The sequence below is a fragment of the Kockovaella imperatae genome, assembly GCF_002102565.1.
Source record: "Kockovaella imperatae strain NRRL Y-17943 chromosome Unknown BD324scaffold_2, whole genome shotgun sequence".
In the NCBI taxonomy this organism is placed as follows: Eukaryota; Fungi; Basidiomycota; class Tremellomycetes; order Tremellales; family Cuniculitremaceae; genus Kockovaella; species Kockovaella imperatae.
This window is the reverse complement of record NW_019028942.1, coordinates 44,064-63,472: the sequence shown is the minus strand read 5'-3', so window position 1 is coordinate 63,472 and position 19,409 is coordinate 44,064. Positions and strand designations below refer to the sequence as shown.

At 52.5% G+C, this 19,409-nt stretch overlaps 8 protein-coding genes across 8 annotated transcripts; 3 read left to right on the top strand and 5 right to left on the bottom strand.

Annotated features, from left to right (window-relative positions):
* The first annotated feature begins 453 nt into the window (after window positions 1-453).
* On the top strand, window positions 454-1,821 carry BD324DRAFT_220770 (Oligosaccharyltransferase subunit Ribophorin II-domain-containing protein). The gene is made up of 5 exons (XM_022012211.1): window positions 454-724; window positions 794-998; window positions 1,053-1,361; window positions 1,407-1,532; window positions 1,588-1,821. The coding sequence occupies exons 1-5, from the start codon at window positions 591-593 to the stop codon at window positions 1,675-1,677; spliced, it is 864 nt and encodes a 287-aa protein (XP_021873351.1). The 5' UTR covers window positions 454-590; the 3' UTR covers window positions 1,678-1,821.
* Window positions 1,820-4,022, top strand: BD324DRAFT_614178 (major facilitator superfamily domain-containing protein). The gene is made up of 9 exons (XM_022014569.1): window positions 1,820-2,383; window positions 2,429-2,968; window positions 3,006-3,248; window positions 3,291-3,381; window positions 3,422-3,512; window positions 3,563-3,590; window positions 3,639-3,708; window positions 3,745-3,803; window positions 3,850-4,022. The coding sequence occupies exons 1-9, from the start codon at window positions 1,915-1,917 to the stop codon at window positions 3,891-3,893; spliced, it is 1,635 nt and encodes a 544-aa protein (XP_021873350.1). The 5' UTR covers window positions 1,820-1,914; the 3' UTR covers window positions 3,894-4,022.
* Window positions 4,023-5,984, bottom strand: BD324DRAFT_614174 (major facilitator superfamily domain-containing protein). The gene is made up of 10 exons (XM_022014568.1): window positions 5,410-5,984; window positions 5,278-5,374; window positions 5,125-5,239; window positions 5,055-5,087; window positions 4,747-5,016; window positions 4,642-4,704; window positions 4,383-4,601; window positions 4,267-4,341; window positions 4,160-4,227; window positions 4,023-4,116 (listed from the first exon to the last, which is right to left on the bottom strand). Exons 1-10 carry the CDS (start codon window positions 5,922-5,924, stop codon window positions 4,030-4,032), a joined length of 1,542 nt encoding a protein of 513 aa, XP_021873349.1. The 5' UTR covers window positions 5,925-5,984; the 3' UTR covers window positions 4,023-4,029.
* A 363-nt stretch (window positions 5,985-6,347) lies between these two features.
* On the bottom strand, window positions 6,348-8,881 carry BD324DRAFT_575787 (major facilitator superfamily domain-containing protein; the record flags this gene model as incomplete). The annotated part of the gene is made up of 18 exons (XM_022013146.1): window positions 6,348-6,594; window positions 6,648-6,743; window positions 6,845-6,892; window positions 6,941-6,962; window positions 7,011-7,123; window positions 7,172-7,289; window positions 7,336-7,389; window positions 7,429-7,459; window positions 7,511-7,517; window positions 7,572-7,727; window positions 7,772-7,840; window positions 7,879-7,985; window positions 8,036-8,059; window positions 8,114-8,128; window positions 8,179-8,282; window positions 8,330-8,431; window positions 8,491-8,610; window positions 8,671-8,881. The coding sequence occupies 18 exons, from the start codon at window positions 8,879-8,881 to the stop codon at window positions 6,348-6,350; spliced, it is 1,644 nt and encodes a 547-aa protein (XP_021873348.1).
* Window positions 8,882-9,603: 722 nt separating this feature from the next.
* On the bottom strand, window positions 9,604-11,542 carry BD324DRAFT_575783 (DUF1237 domain protein; the record flags this gene model as incomplete). The annotated part of the gene is made up of 9 exons (XM_022013145.1): window positions 9,604-9,717; window positions 9,762-9,942; window positions 9,982-10,546; window positions 10,585-10,672; window positions 10,722-10,755; window positions 10,804-10,832; window positions 10,868-10,914; window positions 10,966-11,081; window positions 11,133-11,542. 9 exons carry the CDS (start codon window positions 11,540-11,542, stop codon window positions 9,604-9,606), a joined length of 1,584 nt encoding a protein of 527 aa, XP_021873347.1.
* Window positions 11,543-11,797: 255 nt separating this feature from the next.
* BD324DRAFT_220375 (Alpha/Beta hydrolase protein) lies at window positions 11,798-13,931 on the bottom strand. Its single transcript, XM_022012210.1, has 8 exons — window positions 13,617-13,931; window positions 13,441-13,575; window positions 13,289-13,401; window positions 13,025-13,253; window positions 12,521-12,987; window positions 12,321-12,482; window positions 12,160-12,280; window positions 11,798-12,122 (listed from the first exon to the last, which is right to left on the bottom strand). Exons 1-8 carry the CDS (start codon window positions 13,762-13,764, stop codon window positions 11,854-11,856), a joined length of 1,644 nt encoding a protein of 547 aa, XP_021873346.1. The 5' UTR covers window positions 13,765-13,931; the 3' UTR covers window positions 11,798-11,853.
* Window positions 13,932-13,969: 38 nt separating this feature from the next.
* BD324DRAFT_576087 (glycoside hydrolase superfamily) lies at window positions 13,970-16,201 on the top strand (the record flags this gene model as incomplete). The annotated part of the gene is made up of 15 exons (XM_022013172.1): window positions 13,970-14,421; window positions 14,462-14,529; window positions 14,569-14,635; window positions 14,676-14,752; window positions 14,790-14,829; window positions 14,866-14,947; window positions 14,983-15,056; window positions 15,097-15,169; window positions 15,208-15,315; window positions 15,356-15,511; window positions 15,549-15,604; window positions 15,642-15,710; window positions 15,749-15,921; window positions 15,960-16,012; window positions 16,058-16,201. The coding sequence occupies 15 exons, from the start codon at window positions 13,970-13,972 to the stop codon at window positions 16,199-16,201; spliced, it is 1,692 nt and encodes a 563-aa protein (XP_021873345.1).
* Window positions 16,202-16,299: 98 nt separating this feature from the next.
* Window positions 16,300-18,581, bottom strand: BD324DRAFT_614152 (hypothetical protein). Its single transcript, XM_022014567.1, has 2 exons — window positions 17,915-18,581; window positions 16,300-17,868 (listed from the first exon to the last, which is right to left on the bottom strand). The coding sequence occupies exons 1-2, from the start codon at window positions 18,226-18,228 to the stop codon at window positions 16,401-16,403; spliced, it is 1,782 nt and encodes a 593-aa protein (XP_021873344.1). The 5' UTR covers window positions 18,229-18,581; the 3' UTR covers window positions 16,300-16,400.
* Between the last annotated feature and the right edge of the window lie 828 nt (window positions 18,582-19,409).

Here is a 19,409-nt window from a genome sequence, read left to right as displayed (position 1 = left end):
CTTCCCAAGGCACTGATCGACGCAGTCTGTCCCCTCATAATTTCAGCCTCTTTCTTTCTGGACCTCCACCTTTCTGTCGTCGACTACACTTTCCAGGGCTGCGCCGGCGTCCACCTCTGGCCTGCGCACTTTTATTCTGATACTTTCCGACGGGGCGGCTTAAGCCTATTTGATGGACGATTGTTCTATTCATAGGTGGAGATGGGAACGGTGAACCTTGCAATCGAGAGACAAACGTGAGAGTGAGTAGCCCACTTGATCCCTGAGGCTCTGGATATAGGGTCCGACCGGCGGGACAGACAGGTGGACCATCATCCTCTTCTCCCTCCCTCCGAGGGAGTTTCACAGTCGATGGGAAGGAAGAAAGTGGCCATAGATAGCCCAGAAATCAGCCACAAATCAAATTCGAAAGAAAGGCAGCTGAGCTGCTGCTGCGGGGCCAAAGGGCGGATATCGCCGCTCTCAAAAATATAACGCCGAACATGTGGCATTCAGGTCGACTTGTGGCTTATCACTCCTCCACGTCCAATGTCCACTAGATCCTTAGGACTCGGCGTAGCTCTGCTCGAGGACAGTCATTCGGTCACATCATGTGGGCGAGTAAGCTGTTTACCATCTTGGCTGCCGCGTCCTTGGTGCTGGGATCCAAAACACCTGCTCTGGGTATCAAGCAGGGTAAGATAGCCATCACATCACCGGATGGACTCCATGATGCAACATACCCGTGAGTTGAAACATCTACATCGTGGCCCTCCCTCCCCCTTGCATCCCCTTCTGATCTTTGTCTGAGCAGCCTGGAACCGCCAACATCGCTGAGCCAGCCTATCGTCCTCTCCGAAGGATCCACGCTCAAGCTCACTTTCAACTCGGTGGACAAGGCTTCAGGCAACGCTGTCTTCCCGCAACAGGCCCACCTATTGTTTGAGGACTCCAAAGGCGGCGAGGACGTCACACTTCCCGTGTCGGTCAAGAGCAACGGCCGAGCGAGCTGGACCTTTGTGGGTGAAAGCGTTGAGCCAGAGGTGCTGGGAGACTGATCTTTGGACGCATAGAACACTGCCAAACCCATCTCCGCCTTGACTCACACTCACGGCCCATTGCATCTCACTCTGCTCCTATCCGCACTTGACTCCCATACACCTCTCCACTATCCCATTGGCGAACTTCAACTTCCTTCCTCCATTCTCAAAGCGCCTCTGCGCAGGCGTCACGACCTTCCACCACGCCAGGGTGAACCAGCATTCCAGCCTCAGCAAGAGCTCTTCCACACTTTTAACCAGGGTGAAAAGAGTGTCGGCTTCATCAAGAGTGCTCTAGGTACTGGAGTCGTGCTGTCTCCCTGGGGTGTGCTCTTGGGGCTCGTGAGCTGATTCTGCGTGACGCCGCGCGCTACTGACGCTATACAGTACTCTCAAATCTCGCCAAAACTCGACTACAAAACGCCACCATCCTCCGCGTACCTCTTCCTCGTCAGTTTAGCAGCCCTAGAAGCCCTCATCTTTGTTTACTGGGTCGGTCTCCGTCTCTACCAGGTCAGTGACGTCAGAACGCTTCCTTAAGTATGCCGCTGAGCTATCCGTGAATCAGCTATTACCCATGTTCATCTTGCTGGCGTTGGTGTCTGCGTACACTGGCAAGGTCGCACTGAAAGCTCTGCGCTCACAATCCGCACGGTAGTCCGGCTGAGTCAGATAAAATGCATTGATCATAACTGTGGAAGCAGCTGGGGGGTCTTGAATCCAAAAAGAGGCATAATAAAGTACGGCCGAGAGTTGTGCCGAAAGATCTATCTATTATAATAAATTGTTGGACGAGGTCATCGACGCAATGGTTGTTCTGCATTCTACTTCACACTCGTGTCACAAGTGTGAGGCTTGAGAGCTTTTGCAACGTCGCTCCTGCTCGTGTCTCACGATGCAAGCTTACATACAATATCGACAATTCACTCCGCCAGATGAAAGTGGCCCGAGCCGTCGGAGTAGATCGGGTCCACCGACGCCTATCGAATCATCCGTTACCGCCGGCTCTGAGGAAGATCATACACCTGTCACATCGACCAGCGGTGCTTCTTCTCAAACGACGACAGTGATCGCTCCTGAGAATACAGACGCGCAGGAGAAGCCTACCAGTGGCGATTACGTGGAATTCGAACCGGATGATCCATGTAATCCGAGGAACTGGTCTCCGCTGTATCGTTACTGGGTCGTTGGTCAGCTCACCTTCCTCACACTATCTCTGACATTCGCGTCTGCTGCTGGAGCGCCGGCCGAAGCAGGTTTCAGAGCAGAATTTGACTGTGACGAGATCACAGCGACGGCCGCCACGGGATTGTTCTTGGTCGGCGCAGGTTTGGGAGCATTACCCACCGCTCCACTAAGCGAACGTGAGTATCTTGAATCGGACTGGACTCGAGACTGATCTATCCAAGTGTATGGTCGTCTACCTGTCTACGTTATCACAGTGCTCATCGCTACGTTGTTCGAGATTGGATGTGCTTTGGCGCCCAACGCTCCGGCTTTGTTGATTCTCCGATTCTTTGCTGGTCTAGTGTCTTCGGCGCCTCTCAGTAATGCTGGTGGAACATTGCACGATATCGGGACTCCAGTCTCACGGACGATCCAATTCCCAGTCTTTGCCTCGGCAGGCTTTCTCGCACCCATACTGGCCCCGGTCATGGGCGGTTACATCGTCACGGATGCAAGATTCGGTTGGAGATGGATGTACTGGGTCTCAGCCATTTGGAACGCATTAGCCTTCCTGCTCGTTTTCTTCTGCATGCCAGAAACTTTGGCTCAAGCAACGCTCAAGCTCAAAGCTGTGAGGATGAGAAAGGTCACTGGCGATCCGAAGTGGCGGGCAAAGATGGAGGACAATAAATTTCTCCCGACGCTCAAGAACACTCTCAAGCGGCCATTCCAGATGATGGCGGCTGAGCCGGTCCTCCAGTTCTTCATTGTCTATTTGACCGGTGAGTCGGCGTGAAATTTGAATGCTCACACGCGTAGTGGCCTACATCTGTTTATACGGAAGCTTCACCGCGTATCCCTTGATATTCGCCGACCATGGCCTTAACCAGCGACAGATCGGCTTGACCTTTATCCCCATTGGAGTGGGATTCCTCAGCTTGACGCTTGTCTACGCTCTCCATTTGATACGTTACAAAGGCTTGGTACGGGATGCTCATCAGGGAAAGCAGCGAAGAGGTATCTACGAGGGCAAGGTTGAGCCAGAGGAGAGGTTGATTCCTCGTGAGCGGATCTCCCAATAGCCTATTCTGACCGTTGGCTCAGTCATGGCTGCCAATGTGCTCTTCCCTATAGGCTTGTTATGGCTGGCATGGACCTCTCAATCACATTTTAATGTCTGGATCCCGATCGTCAGGTGAGAACTCATATGTCCAGCTATGTCTGACTTGATCCAGCGGCTTGCCATTTGGGATCGGTCTCTTGTCAATATTCCAAGCGTCCATGCTGTACATCCAGGATGCATATGGGCAATACGCTGCGTCTGCTGTGAGTCAGTCGCCTCCACTTGAAGAAGTATCTGCTCACGTTTGAAACAGGTGTCCACTACGACTCTGGTCCGATACGGTACGTATGGCTCAAATTCAGAAGAGGATCCAACTGACCCCTTCGTAGTGGTGCCAGGTTTCGTCATTCTTGCGTATCCGCAAATGTATCAGACTCTGGGGAACGCATGGGCCACGACGTGAGTCACCTTCGCAAGGACTACGCTGACTATCAGCTTATTTGGTATCATTGCCGCTGTCTTGACACCCGTTCCGTTCATCTTCTACCTTTACGGTAAGCCTCACTAGATGCGTCTCATTTCGCTGACAACTCAAATCAGGCCGCAAAATTAGAGACAAATGTACTTGGACCGTAAAGGACTGATCAGATGTACTTTTAGAACATGGAGCGCTTCCCAGATATGTCCATTTCGGTTGTTAGAGCTTTCTGTCTCCCTAGACGTATCAATCAATGCCCTGTAGCATCAGACCCAGTACAAGATGCATTTCAATGTCCTTGATTATCGCGATGTCGATGGCGCTCTCAACCCCACACCCACGATCGCTCCACACATCATTACTCCACCAGTATACACTAATAAGACGCCCTGCAGCGAGTCAGTGGTCTGGATGCGCCTGTGCATTGCTCACGTAATTCTTGAATCCGTAAGGTGTCCCTCTGAACGCATCGACCTTGAGCAGCGCAGCAGAAAGTGGCCCTGATGGAATCAGCAGTGAAGTCACGGGTTGTAACTCACCAGAAGAAAAGTTGCCAATCCCCTTGAGGACTGTGAAGATGGAGAAGACCAGAACGGCTGAGCCTTGGTTTTCACCTGCGCAAAGGATCAGCTACCGACGTTCATCTGCTGCTCACCTGATACGAGCGAAACAATCTTGGACCATGAGCCGACAAAGCTCAGCCCGCTCAATCCCCACAGCAATGCGAATGCTACTAAGGGTCCGCCGCTCTTGGCAAAACCCCAGAGGAAAGCACACGAGAGACTGGCAAGGCCGCAGCATAGGAGAACCGTATATCGGACCGGTATGTGGTCAGAGACGAGACCCGTCAACATGGCACCAGGAACGGAGGCGGCTACGTCAGGGTCAGTTGGACGGAAGTGTCGATCGCTCACCATTCATAATGGCGATAAGGCCCGTTCCAGTAGGTCTCCTGACTTGCAGTTCCTCGGCAAACGCTAGCGAAAGGTGAGCGGGACGACCTTTGAATCTACACCCACTTGGAATCCAAAGTGATGGGACAAAATTCGCCAGCGAGGTCAGTAAGATGACTACTAAGCTGAACAACATGGTTCGAGTTTTGAGACACCTCCAGTCCATGGTGGTGGATCTCCTCTCTTCTGGTCTGACAACACGACCGAGGGGCACACGTCGCTTGACGAAGACGAGCGCGGCGGATAGGATGAGCCCATAGCCGATTCCAATAGACACCATAGTGGCTCGGTATCCAAAACGAGCGAGAAGGAAGGAGATGAGAAAGGGGATGGTAGCTGTAAAGTATCAGCGGAGAGCGCTGGGGATTACTTGCCTCCTCCAACGCCAGTTCCGCTGAAAAGAATGCCTCGTTCTCAGCGAAAAGTCGAACAAGTGGGGCTCACCTGTCGCTAGACCGCGCTTTTGAAAGAACCATTCAAAGACAAGAGCAGCACATGGCATGTACGTCGCTCCGGCAAACGGGTAGAGACATCCCATCGTCAGCACCAAGTGCCACGGCTTCGAGAATCAGCATGACTGCACGGATTATCACTCACCTTGCTGGCGAAGCCTGCACCAATGAAAGACGTGGCAGCGATCACAGCACCGGCATACTGGATTTGCTTAGTGTAGAAAGGATATGATGTGAGGAGACTGAGATAAGCGACGCACGTACGGGCATGACTTACGGTCCGAAGACTGCCGAGGAAAAGTACAGTAGTCCAGTCTGTAAAGTCGATGCCAGGGTGACCGTGCTCTCACTGCCTGCGCCGTACATTTCCGTCCAGTACAAGTGAAGGACTCCAATAGAGAAAGGCACACCATAGATGAGCATCTCGCATGTCGTCGCGCCAATCAAGAACAGCCAGGCATCTCTGCCAGTATCTACAGGCGGAAGCGCAGCGATGAAAGGTGCCGAAGTGTCGTTGGGATCATGCAAGGATTCGACAGACGCGGCTGCACTAGCGAGAGGAGTGGGGTACTCTGGTATGACGGGGATGGTGGATAAACCGAGGTCATTCAGTTCGTAGAGAGATTCGGGATCGCCCAAACTTGAATCTTTCATCAAGGACGAGAGCCCAGGATTGGGTTTCGCCACGACAGATGTTCGACGTTTCGGTCTGGATCCTGAGACGCCGAGATCACCGTCTAGCCTCGGCGAGGCGAGCTGCAGATTGGTGAGCTGTATGGGACTGGTCGACATGTTGGAATAGCCCCTGCCAAAAGCAGGAATGTAAATATGACGCCAGCTAGTCAGTTGTCGTTCATGATTGAAATTTTCGGAAGGATTTTCCGTCGAGTCCAGTCCGGAATCCGCGTCCGCGTCCGTAGCCCCGGAACATGAATCTGGCGTAGTGTGGCGTGGCGTAGTCGAGGCAGCAGCAGCAGCAGCAGCAGCCAACAACGAAGCAGCGGATCATGCATAGACACTCAGGGATTCGCACAGTGTCTCTATATTAATGGTCATCCTGCTAAATGAAACAGACTTTTCATCCTCATGACAGATAAACAACTCGGGAGACCATCGTCCACTCAATCGTGCTTCACTTGACATACATGAACCAAGGGTTCCTGGAGCGAGATCAGTTCGCCTGGACGATCTCGTGTGCGAGGAGGGGCACACGGCTCACTCAAAGTCTGTCATATCGTCGAATGAGGCAGGATTGAATTGGTCGATCGATAGTCCAGCACTGGCCATCATGGCCGCGAGCTCAACCTTGTACGCCTCAGCTTCGACGGTCGACATGATCGACATGTCCTTGATGTCTCGAGGCAGACCCATTGCGACGCGTCTCTCCTCTTGTCTCTTGTTGAGTCGGCCGAGGTAGAATCCCATGGACACGACGAGGATGAATTCGATACACCAGCATGCACTGTAAAGGCTCGTCAGGAACTGCTCATGAACCCAGCAGGAATCGGGACCCACATATCGACGTAGAGCCCAGTGAAGTATTTTGGGGCCTCGCGCGCGAGGTAAACCTGGGGACCAACGACATTACCGACTGTGAGGGCAGCGAACATGCTGAGGGAAGTAAATCAGTAATCATCTCTGAGAGCGCGATATGGTGCAGGATTCACGTGGCTGTGTCGAGTCAGCACAACTCCAAACGAGAATCGAGAAACTCGCCTGTGGTACAGACTCGTTTCGTCGTTCCTCCTGCCGACAGGTTGCTAGCAGAGTGTGATTACGGACCGAGTCGTACTTTATATCAGACTTACCACCAGGAGATCAGCAAAGGCTCTACATGAAGATCAGTCAGAGATTTGAAAGCTACTCGATAGAACTCACGGATGCCAGTGAAGAAAGCAGTGATGTAATACGCTGCCATCAAAGCGCCTGGCTCATCTCGAGGAACCTGAGTCAAAGCTACTGCTCCGGCGATTGGGAACAATGTCAAAACGCTGGCACGTCCATCAGTGACACGCCACACCAAGGAGCAACGTGCTCACGCCAGCACGGGCCATCGTAGCTTGATCTTGTTGGTGATGTAGATCGCCGTGAGGAGAATGATGATACCAATAGCCCCGAGAGGCATTTGCATAAGGATCGTGTTGAAAGTGTTGAAACCTGAACGATCAACGACTGCTGCTCTGCAACGCACATCGAGACTTACCGAAACCCTTTGTGATCAGGCCACCGAAAGCGCCAATACCTCCGGACTGAGATGCTGTCAGTGGAGGAAAGTTCGGTCATGTAATCAAAAGACTTGCTGGGGTCGCCGCGCAGAACCACATGCCCTAAAGGTCAGAGTGTAAGCTCGCAAGTGATGAAGAGACTTCCACACTCACAGCCCACCTGAAGGAATAGATTAGTCAGCGGAAAGCCCATCAAGCGCTTCATATCGCTCACATGTAAGTTTTTGGGTCCCTGTAAGTCTCCCAGAACTGGTCCCATTTGAACTTTGAAGCCTTGGTACCAGTGTTGTTGTCCTTCAATCGGTCGATGGCGATCAGACGATCGTTTCCGTGTCTCAAAAACTTGGCGGTCGTGGGCGAGTTTGGAAGACTGCGGAGGATAAGAGATGCTCGTCGAGGGATGCTATCACTCACAGGAACCAGACAATGGGGAGGAAGCCAAGAGATATGCATCCCATGAATAAGAAGATCCCTGAGTAAGGCCTGATGGTCATCAGTAGAAGAGCGATGATGCCACTCACTTGATCGTGTTGCTGTTCTGCGCCGCTTTGCCAACCGCGTAGGACAGCAAAGGGCCAAAGAGCCCAGCACAGGAGTTGGCGATCTGATAAGCGATCGTTCGGTAACTCTAGAATCATGGAAGTCAGTCCTGGTAAAGAGAGGCACCGAAATACGCACCTGCTCTCGTCGAATCCACCACATCTGTCAAAAGATTTAGTACGCATACATAGTAGCGCTTAAGCAGTGTCGACTCACTTGAGTGATCAGGATCTGTGTCTCAAGCTTGAGCTTTGGCCGACCGAAGCAGAATCGCGACTCACAAATGAGGGCAGGATAGTTGCCTCGAACGCTCCTAGCAGGATCCGACAGATCAACAGGGAAGCAAAATTGTGGGCAGCTGCAGTACAGCAGGTGACAATAGACCCTTTATGATCGTCAGTATGACCTCCTGAAGTTGTGGGATCGTCTCACAGCACGCGTAATTGAAGACAACCCAATATTTGACGGGGAAAACGATGAGAGCATAGGCCGACAAGGGCTGGCAGACGAGCTGCGCCACGTAGACGCAGCTACCTTGAGATGAATATGAGTTTCGCCCTCTCAACAGAGACTAGTATCTGGCAAGAACACACTGAGCCAAGAGTATTCAACCCCAACAAGATGAGCTTCCGCTTGAATGGAGAAGACTGCGGACCAAGAGAGACTGCTCTTGTCCATTTGCTGAATGAAATAGACGAGGCACATGGGCAAACCTGAGCACGTTAGCTGTCCACATCTCTTTCCTTGACGCCACTCATCTAGAAGGTACTTACAGACGTAGAGATCAATCTTGCGTAGAACACGGCGTCCTTCGGCTCGCGTATACTCTACATGGCCTCCCGCCTCAGCAAGGAGCTTTGCAGCATCGTCGAGCTGGGTGTTCGCCGCATATTTAGGAGCGGCGACTTCGACATCCACCACATCCTGGTGAGTCGGGATATCTTTTTCTAACTGATCGACTTGTTCGTGTCCTTTTGCCGACATGTTGTTTGGAGTTCGCGGAATGAGTTGAACGTTGAGAGAGAGAAGACGATTGAGCGTGAGAAAGATGATGACTTTTGTGAGACCCCCCTGAGGAGTCCCAGACCTTGCCCCCATCGCCTCCACGGAGCTCACGGCCCGTGACTCCATCCCTCACCGGAACGATACCTTTAGGGATGTAGAAGGCATTATATCCGAAAATCCCCTTTTCTCCGGTCTCGCGCGTCACTCGTTCTGCCCTAGAATAGCATTCGCCAAGTTCCCGAACATTCGGGATCATCGGACCGAATAGGGTGCAGCCTCGAGCTATTCTCGGGGAGTCTTTTATTGTTTTTGATGCAGCTCGGACCGCTGAGCCGTGATGTGTGAGCTGTGTGAACCAGGGGGTCCGCAGCATCAGTACTGCGCGGTCTTTGAGTCCGCGGAAGACTCAAAGACCGCGCAGCAGTCGGCCGAGAGGCCGTCGGTCAATCGGGCCGCTTTGGGACAGGAACCCACTCGGGCGGAGGGATGTCCTTACCTCTCTCCGTATCGACCATGAAACTTGGTGCAGCTATCGCAAGGAGGCAGGCTTCAGGAACAGAACCTCGGTGACGAGTCATTGCTGGCTTCAAGTACCTTTCATGGATGCGATGCAGACGATGAGAGTTGGCTCTCGGAACGCTCACGTGCTGCCTGAGGGTCTCAGTTCATCCCGATGCATTTCTATGAGAGTCGTCTGGATCTCAGTTCCAGGATGTTCCCGGTACGTATGGTTGAGCATCCGCAAAGATCAAGTGTGGCTTCCGCTCTGCGAGGTCGAGGATCATTTCCGCAAAGTAGCTGTTTGCCCACGCGAACTGAAAGGCAGGTCAGAATGGAGGGGGCGGAAGAACGGACTTACCCATGGCCTGGTGAAATCGCTCATGTCATGGATGTTGACACTCTCGTGGATCAGTCCGAGACCCGCTGTGCTGTTCAAAAGCATCTGAAGACGGCCTTTGATTTCTTCGTCGTCATCCGTGCCGTAGATGCCAGACACCAGACTCATAGGCCATGGATGAGCGAGACCGGCGTGAGGTCCTCTGGACGTGTCAGCTCACTCTACCTACGCATCGACCAACCCGAAGCCTTTGAATCCGCCTCCTTCCCCATAGTAAGGGTTCTGCCTTGAGAACATGGCCGCCTTCGTACGCTGGTATGTTTCGTCACTCCTGTCGAGGAAACCGATGTAGGGCAGGGACACCAGATCCGGCACATTTGCATCGGACATGATGGAGATGGATCCGAATCCATCGGTCTCGTAGGCGAAGATGCCACTGGGAGTGATAGTGTGCGCCCAGATCGCTTCACGGATGGTCTTGGCTCGTTCCTGGGCGGCGGTTGCAACGTGTTCCATGGTTCCCGTAGCCTCAAGCACTTGAGCAATGTTCTCCAACTCCACGGCTAGCATGGCATTGTCACTAGTCATGTAAGGGTAAACGCAGAGATCGTCAGAGGGTCGGTGGTGAGTCGCGACGAGACCATTTCCAGCACGAGGCTCTCCGACTCCGTCATTCTTGACAGATGGAGATGGCGATCCTGGGAGACCAGTGAAACTGTAAAAGCTGACCACGTTGAAATCATCATCCCATGTTGGCAAGGATTCGTGCTCGATCAAAGTCATGATGGAGTGCATCGCCGCTTTGACTGAAGCAGGTCAGCACAGGTGATGGTGAAATACGCACAGTTGTCGTTGATGAATGAGTCGTCCGAAGTATATTTGTAATACCTGTGGGCCATCTTGAGGAATCCGGCGAGCGAGTCGAGCTCGTACTGCGGCACGCATGAGCCTTTGACCTCTTGGGGACAGGACGGTACTCACCTTGCACTCGAAGACTGTCTGGTTGTCAACCGGACTTGCAATGGCGTCAGTTCGGATACAGAAAGGCAAATAAGACACTCACGGGTGGATATCGACTTTGTACGCATATTCCTGAGTTTGAGCGAGAGCAACATGGAGGCACTCACGTTGAAGGTAGGAGCTAGTCCCGATTCCGGAGGAGGTTGGAACGCTCCTGCATACATGTCAGAGGACGTCTTGACTGCCCAACCTATCCTTCACTCACCACAGTAAGGAAACTGGTGGATGTATCGAGCCTCTGTGTTGATCACTGCCTTGACAAGCGCTTGGAGTTTCTCGTCATGTGGCAGAAGCTGGTACAGATGGGCGAATTGGTTTCCGCTGTATAAAACAGTGAGTTGTCATCCTCGCTTGTCGCACGAGAAAACTCACGTGTCACGAAGCCACTGTGCTGTGATGTCCCCAGTGACGATGAAAGCAAGGTTCTTCTCCTCATCAAAGTATTGCACGGTCGTGTCGATAGTCTGCGAGAAGGAGTTCTCGAACAACATGGCCAGATCGGGGTCTTCCAATCGCTCTCTCATATCTGAGATGACTCTCTCCATCGCTTCACTGTGGAAAGTTCGGCATTCTGGCTCTGGGCGCATACTGGGCAGACCCAAAGTGCCGTCAGAGTATGGTCCATGAGGTGTTTGCGAGTAGTCATTGTAATCCGGGCACGAGGCTGGAACACGCGACGGAGCTTGATATTTCACGGCAGCGACCTCTTCATCGCCTGGAAGGACCAGTGCCAGCCATGAGATCAGCGCGTTAACCGCTCCCTGATACGACAGATTAACCATGCTCGTCAGAATAAAGTGAGTGAATGTTTAGAATGTTAAAGTTTCAAAGTTTCGCTTCGAAAATTAAAAAGAGTGCGGGTAAACTGCCTTGCAGGACGAAAATTGAACGGCGTTTTCCCCGAGCAGTAGAACGTGTGTGCTGGTCGTGGCGGACTGCCAAATCCATTCAGAGCAATCTCCGTGAGTCTTTGGGCTTCTAAATGGACGAAAGTCCCATCGTAGAGCGGATGTATCATGCTCCAGAACAGCAATAGCAAGGACATATATACTTATCTACATGAGGTATGAGATGCATCTTCGACACTCACTCCTTACGCAGCTGTACCGTCTCGGACTATCCTGCTGAGCTCTGCCACCCTTTCCCATCGCCAATCGTCCCTCCATCTGATGGCCCCATCGCTTTCCAAAGCTAGCACGGACCGTAGCTCACGCTGCCGGTACGCCCCTCTGCCACTCAGCGCCTCGTCAATACAGCGCTGGAGCTCGTCGTGAAAGGCCAAAGCCACTTGCATCTCCCTTTTTGTGATGACAGACAAGCGGAGGAAATGGAGTGCGAGGTCTGAACCATGTGGCACCAGACCTGGGTGGATCAGGATATAGCAGACGTCTCAGCTTACCATTTGTTTCCAGGTTCTGTGCTACCATCTCGACGGTATATCGAATGACAGGCATACCGCCCTTGATGAAATCTTGGGCTAAGAGTCGAACGGGTAGGTGAACCCGGTTCTGGGCTAAGCACTACGTAGTATCAGTCCATTGCTCGGTCGAGTCGACTGACATCTCCTAGGCGTAGTTGAAACTGCTCCTGAGATGCTGTTGCCGGCAACGCAGGCCATGTTTTAAACATTTTATCGACATTCTGGGGACGGTTCCAACGGTACAGATTGTGAAGGATGTCAGACTCGGAATAAACCTCATGGGCATTCTTATAACCTTCGAGCTGAATAGTTCAGCAAGCGAGAAGGCCTTTACGCCCACCTCGTCTCTCGCGTCTCCAACGATGATACACTTGACGCCGGCTTTCAGTAGTTCCCTAGCCATATCGCCTCTCTGCTGGTATCCCATCATGTCGTTGAACAGCCAGCCGCCAGATGCAGGGACGAAGCTACTTTGCAGGCCGAGATCTCTAACGTGCTGGAACAACGTTTCCATAGGCAGGCGCTTCCGGTCCCTCAGTTGATCCAGAATATTGGCTCCCGTTGGGTCAATTGCGCACCTCCTGCAGAGAGCTTCGAATTGAGGCTGATGATCCTCCAGCGTGAAGGGGTCTTCATACAGTGCATTAGATAGCAGGGTGGCAGTTCTGAAAGGGGCCTGGACACTGGTCAGGCATTCGAGGTCAAGACTCACCTGTATTGGCGCCAGCCGAGCAGCATGATGGAGCAGATTATGAACGAGGTGAGCTCCAGCGCTATGACCTGAGAGATGAACATTGCCGGGATCCCCTGAAAGTCAGCAAACGAGAAACAGTCAGCGTCCCACCTCCAAATGCTTGTATGTTCCTCTGTATCCACTCAAGACCCAGCCAGGCGTCTTTGAAGCCCCAGTTGCCATCAAGCTTGGGTGAACTTGAGGCCAGGAAACCAAGAACACCGAGTCTGTAGCCGAGCAAGACTCGAATCTCGCTCCACTGTTCTGCAGCAAAGAACTGCTGTGAGGTTGAGCTACCTGAAGGACTGCCTCCCTGGAGGAAACCGCCGTGAATGAACACCTTGAATGTCAGTCAGGCACATGTACTGAGCCCACCTTGACCGGTAGCCTGGCGGGGTCTACTCCGAGACGATATGAAGACGGAACATAGATATTGGCGAAGAATGGGGATTCAGTGGGCCTCCCTAGCCCTACGCTACTTTTGCGATCTTACAGCAGTTTCAGCTCTGGTATTTTTGCCCACCCACCCGACTCTGGAGGATACACGTCGGGGGGAGGTGCATAGAATCTATCCGTGATATAATCAGCCTCTTCATACACAAAGTCTTCTGGTAAGGGCCGAGGATCTGCAAAGCGACCGCCGTCCAATCCATACGGAACGTCTAAACTGGCGTCAGATCTGGGATCCTGACCAAGACCTCACTCAGGAACACCTGTACGCCATTCTTTACACGACCTCCCAAGATGGGCCCATGCCGTGTCTTTGCCGTGACTCTCTCGGAGTCAGGTAGCGCCAGCTGCTCTGCAGGCACGTCATCAGGTCCAATGTCCGACACAGGCAGGTGAAGCATGGTGTGGCCTCCCTGCAGTCTTTGCAACAGCCGGGAAAATCAACCAGTCTCCTGCTACGGCTGCAGCCGGCCATTCGTTTCGGCGGAATGCCGGGCCGGAGACTATCAATCTCGGCTGAAAGGGAGTTCCAACTGAAATGACTTTATCCACCGAGGAGGTTCACAGTGAACAACCTATTGTCACTTAGCAATCTGAAAACACATCATGAGCATCCTCGATACGCTTGCTCCTACTGAGCGGGTCCTCTCGACCAAACCTAATCACCCTAAAGAGTTGACTCCTCAGCCGATCGTTCTGGACCACCGGCTCCTGCAGCATCCCGAGGCTGCCCCAGTCTCGTCCTTGCTCTATTCAGGCTTCATCGAACATCTCGGAAGATGCATTTACGGCGGTGTATGTGATGACCCTAATGAGCCTGCCTCCAAGTCATTGCTGCTTGACCAAGGAGACTACCCCGGCGGCACTGGCAAGAAACGACTGGGTCTGAGGAAGGATGTCTTGAAAGTCTGGGGTAAGAAAGGGGACCTCGAATGCCCCATGATGCGATATCCTGGAGGCAATTTTGTGTCCAATTATTTCTGGAAAGAGGCAGTCGGTCCTGTCGAGAATCGAAGGAAGAGGAGGGAGCTGGCATGGCAGACGATCGAGTCCAATCTGTGAGCGCGTAGCGATGGGTAGAAGACTGACTTGGTCCAGCTTCGGTACCGATGAATTTATTGACTGGTGCAGAGAGAGTGGCTGCGAGCCATACCTATGCGTCAACAGTGAGTCGCGGACTAGTATCAATGTCTGACGCGGCACAGTGGGTACGGGATCCCTGGAGGATGCTCTCGACTGGCTCGAATACTGCAACGGTACTGGAGACACCTAGTATGTCCCGACTTTAGCTTTCCAGTGCTGACGATTACAGCTGGGCCAACGAGCGTCGAAAGAATACTGGTCGGGAGGAGCCTCACAACGTCAAACTCTGGGGTCTTGGCAATGAAAGTGGGTTTAGCCAGTCCAATGCCCGTCTGACACTCAGTGTGGGGAACCTGGCAAGTTGGTCACCTCACAGCGGATAGGTGGGTTGATGTGTCCTGCTTTTGCTGACAGTTCAGATACGCCGAAAAGGCTAGACGCTGGGGACACGCACTCAAACTTTTGGACCCAACTATCCAGCTCGTTTCTTGTGGCAAGGAGGTGAGGAATGCCTGCGCGCCCCGTTGACCAGGCAGGGATCCAATGACTGGGATCGTGAGGTGCTTCAAAAATGCCTCGATGTGATCGACATGCACTCTATCCATCTTTAGTACGTTTCTGCGGCCTTTGTTGCTCTAACCTCTGTCCAGCTCGATGATTGGATACCGAGACAATGCTCTGGCCGTCAACTATCCTTACGAGGCGAACGTCTTCGGTCCGGCTGTGAGTGGGAATACGCTGCTCTAGCTGATGGCGTACAGGCTGGGGAAAGAAACATACAGAATTGCAAAGCGCTTATCGACATTGCCAACGTGGAGCAGTGCGCAAATGGCAAGAAGCCTCGAGACATCAAGATCTGTTTCGACGAGGTGAGTTTTATGAGCGGACATTGAAGCTGACGATTTGCAGTATAATGTGTGGGATCCAGTCGTTGCGAAACCGACCGAGGGTAACGAGCAAATTTATACATATACCGACATGCTTGGATTCTGTGCGTGGATGAATCTCTTGGTGCGCCAATCGAAGGACTGCCCGATGGCCTGCCTGGCACAGAGTGTCAATGATGTAAGTGTACTCGTTCACGCCTGTAGCTCACCATCAGATCGCGCCCATCATCTGCAATGCCGATGGCATCTTGTACCAGTCGATCTACTTCCCGTGAGGCCACTGTAATAATGCAGCGCTGACCCACCAGGTTCAAACTCTTCAGCAACTACATGAAGGATGGCCATGTCTTGAGCATGGCGCCGTTCAAAGATGTATAGTGAGTGGATCATCTTGAACAAGGCTGATCCTTCCCAGTGATGGACCGAACCATCCCGAGAGCACTCAGATTCTTGGACTTCGACCTTCATACATTGACGCTGTAGCCGTCGCTGTCACGGGACAGAACAAGGACGTCAGCATTCGAATCAGCTTGCTCAACCGTCATCCCTCCGCGCAATGGGATGCAGTGTTGGACATAAACTCCATCGGTAGGTTCTCAAATACACATCACCTCTGACCCGTTCAGAAATCAACGACGTGGAGATTCATGAGATCTTCACGGAAAATCTAGATTCCGCGGTGAGTTGTGTTCGTCCAGCATGAAACGCTAAATCAATGCCGCAGAACACGTGGATGCAACCAGAGCTTATCAAACCCGATGTCACAAAGCTTTCGGCTAAGGAATGGAATGAACAGGGTGCCAAGCGGACCCTTCGCAACCACTCGTGGGCATTTATCATTATGAACGGAAAGCCTTCGTCTGCCTAGAGTCTACAAGTCGTTGAAAATGCAGCATAATCTTTAGGCCAGGACGGCTGGTCAGGCTGGTATCATTGGGGACTGTCAATGGTGCATTTGGCGCTGAGCGTGAACACTTGCGATGCATACATGGAAAGATCGTACTCCTGTGCGTATGTACAAACAATCTCCAAATCCTTGGTCCCAAAGCGAATCATTGTCGTGTACTTCATGATAAGGAGCAGGCGCAATGGCCCCTCTCCTTCTTGTGTCTGGCTGCTGCAGTCTTGATGTCGCTCTCAGAATAAAAGACTCGTTTCGGAGCGATGACCCGACCGTTACTCGCTCTGAACGCGCGTGAATGAGCAATCTCTTCAATGTGCCATATCACGTCATCGATGGATCGTGCGGTGGTCTGTGACGTGGCCGACAAGTGCCTTTCTAGTCGAGACATGGTCGGAGCAGGCGCGAATGTGATAGCGGTATGTCTCGTTGGTGAGTGCTCCATTGAGTGATACGAAGGCGTTGTCGAAGGAAGGCGTCTTAATGCCAGACGTGGAGAAGGTCGTTGCATGACCCGAGTTGTGCGGTAAGACGGTGGTTGGAGAGACGACGGGGTCAAGCCACACGGTGGAAGGTCAATCTCAAATTTTGTCGTCAAGCGTCTCATTGATCCCTCGACTTGTGAGGCTTTGCGTCCCAACTCATCCTGACCCAGGACAGAGTAGATGATGTCCACGACTAGACGGTGCCCAACCTTGGCCAGAACAGATGACATGGTCGATGTCGAATGATGCGCTCCGTTGACCTCTGAGGGCAGTCTGATTCGACGATGAAAGCGAAATGTGGTCGTGGTACGTTCCATGAAGTCCGAGGCAGCGTGTCCAGGCTCTTCGACGTGTTGAGTTTTGGAATCGTCGATGTAAACGTCAGATTCACTGGTTCGTCTAGCATCGAGGATGCGACCGGCTGCGCCACGCCATAGAAATCCATTCATGGCCGAGGAGCCGTGGCCATGCAGCGTCGACTGGACACCTTCACTGATCAATGCGTACTCGTCAATGACAGAGGACTGAGGTAGCGCTGGCTTTTCCTTGAATTGTGCCCAAATGTTAGACAGACGAGTGAGCATCGGACGCCTCCGTCGGCGGCCTCTTGTTGCCGGCGAGACGTCCTCTGCCTCGGACGGTGCAGGTGTCTCATCGGAATCTATGTTTGTCGGTCTGCTCAGATCTGGAAGAGCTTCTTGAGGCGGAGTAAAAGTTTCTTGAATGAGAATTACAGAGATGGCATGGATCGTCGTATCTTGAGTCAGGTTTTCAAAATCGAGGGAGATATCGACATTGGAGCCGAGAACAAAAAGCCGGCTAGCCGCTTTGATGCTGACCTTGCCAGAATCACTGAGTCGTACAATCTGTTCGCCTTCTAGCTGAGGCGTGTCTCCTCGAAGAGAGGGACAATGCACAATGTCGATCGGCAAGTGGCACAATGCCAAGACGCCTTTGCGCGGACGACGGACCGAAGCAAGCGAGTCGTCCATGTCTTCACTCAAATCCAAGCGACTGGGATCGGCAGTCACAGGTGTGTACAATGGAGATAGGTCGTGCACGATGGCGGTCAGCAAGTGGACGATCTGGTCAAATGTTGTGTGTCTAGTTTCGGGTAAGCGCCAAGGAACGGGTATGTAAGCGTCGGTCCTGCGATGTCAATATCAGTCGACAGATTGCGCGCAAAGATACTTACTTGTGCTTGCCATTTAGCTTGTACTCCCCCATGACGGCGAACTCGGCTCGTTGAAGCTCCACCCATTCTGTCCATTCCTTCACTTTGGGTTTCTTTCTCCTGAGCAGGACCTGCCTGATCAAAGTGACACCCCCAATGGCGACCTCGGTCTCGCTGGAGAGTGAGATGGATGCACCTATATGATTTACAGCTCCACCAGGTATGTCGGAGGACGAGGTCTCATCTGCTTGGTCGTAGAGAATGACCGGAGATTGATATAGTTCGATGGATACCTGCAAAGGTTGTCGTGTCCATGCACGAATGAGGGGCAGCATAATGGTCGGATAAACGACGAATTTTGGGGTGGATTCGTATCAGATCCAAGGCATCTGCCCAAGCTTCACCTCATGGCCTCGTAGATGGTTTAGATCATGTCCAATTGAATGTGATCCAATGTCCGATTGAGCCACAGTCTAGACTAGATTATCTCATCATATGCCTCAAATGGGCGACGTCATGCAGATTGAACAAGGAAGAAAGACTAGTGATGCTTATCTTGGCCAACCTTTTAGCAGAAGCGTTCGGTGAAATCTCGGTTGATACTGGACATTTCATCGCTTGGAGAGTTGCAGAAGGGCTGAGGAAACAGAGGATGCTGGCCATGAGGGGTCTCCCTTGGGACATCAAGTGGCCCTTGATGCACTGATCTGCCGACATGAAGCACTTGTGCATGCACGACGCGACCCCTCATTTCACATTCACAACTCCGACAATGGGCTGTCGGGGACTCGGCGGCGCCCTAGAGCGGAGGTGGGAAGTGCCACATTCATGGATTTGAAGATCTCAGCCACGTGATTGTGGCAGTTCAGCTTCAGTCTCTCACGGTCGCATTAGTCTTTCATTTTTCCCACGCTCGAGAGTCACACTCTCCGTCTTTTACGGGAATTGGTCTGTCGACCTGTCGAAAATAATTCCTTTTGATGCCGTGGTTCCGGCCGAGACAGACATTCGGTTGCAAATAGTAGATGCCCAGGACTTGCATAGTTCCCAGGTCGTATGCTCCACCTCGATCGCGACCCTATTGTCACATCGCCGCTGGCACCCTCCGCTGTGCAGCTCCCGACATCTTCCGAATCGAGACTTGCCCAGATGGAAAAAACCTTGTGCTCGTCCCGCCCACACAGTCGAACCATGTGCGACACGCTAAAAAAAATGGTAGTAACCGGCTAACCTGAATAGAGCATTGACCGGATGGAGGCGCAGAATGGCACAAACACACGAGGACGTCGTGTTCAGACAAACACACCTCCCCCGCCGCCCCCTTGGGAATCCCTCCCGCCTCCTCTGTCATACTGGTGCTATCCGCCACACGTTGTCTATTACCTCCGCGATCCCCGTCGTCCCCCTCCTTGGGACCCACCCGAATGTTAGTCCCAACCCGCATGTCAATTTTTGATTGCCAATTGCCAGAAGCCAAAATGCCAAATCCCATCTCCTCTCTCCCCCCCAGCCGTCG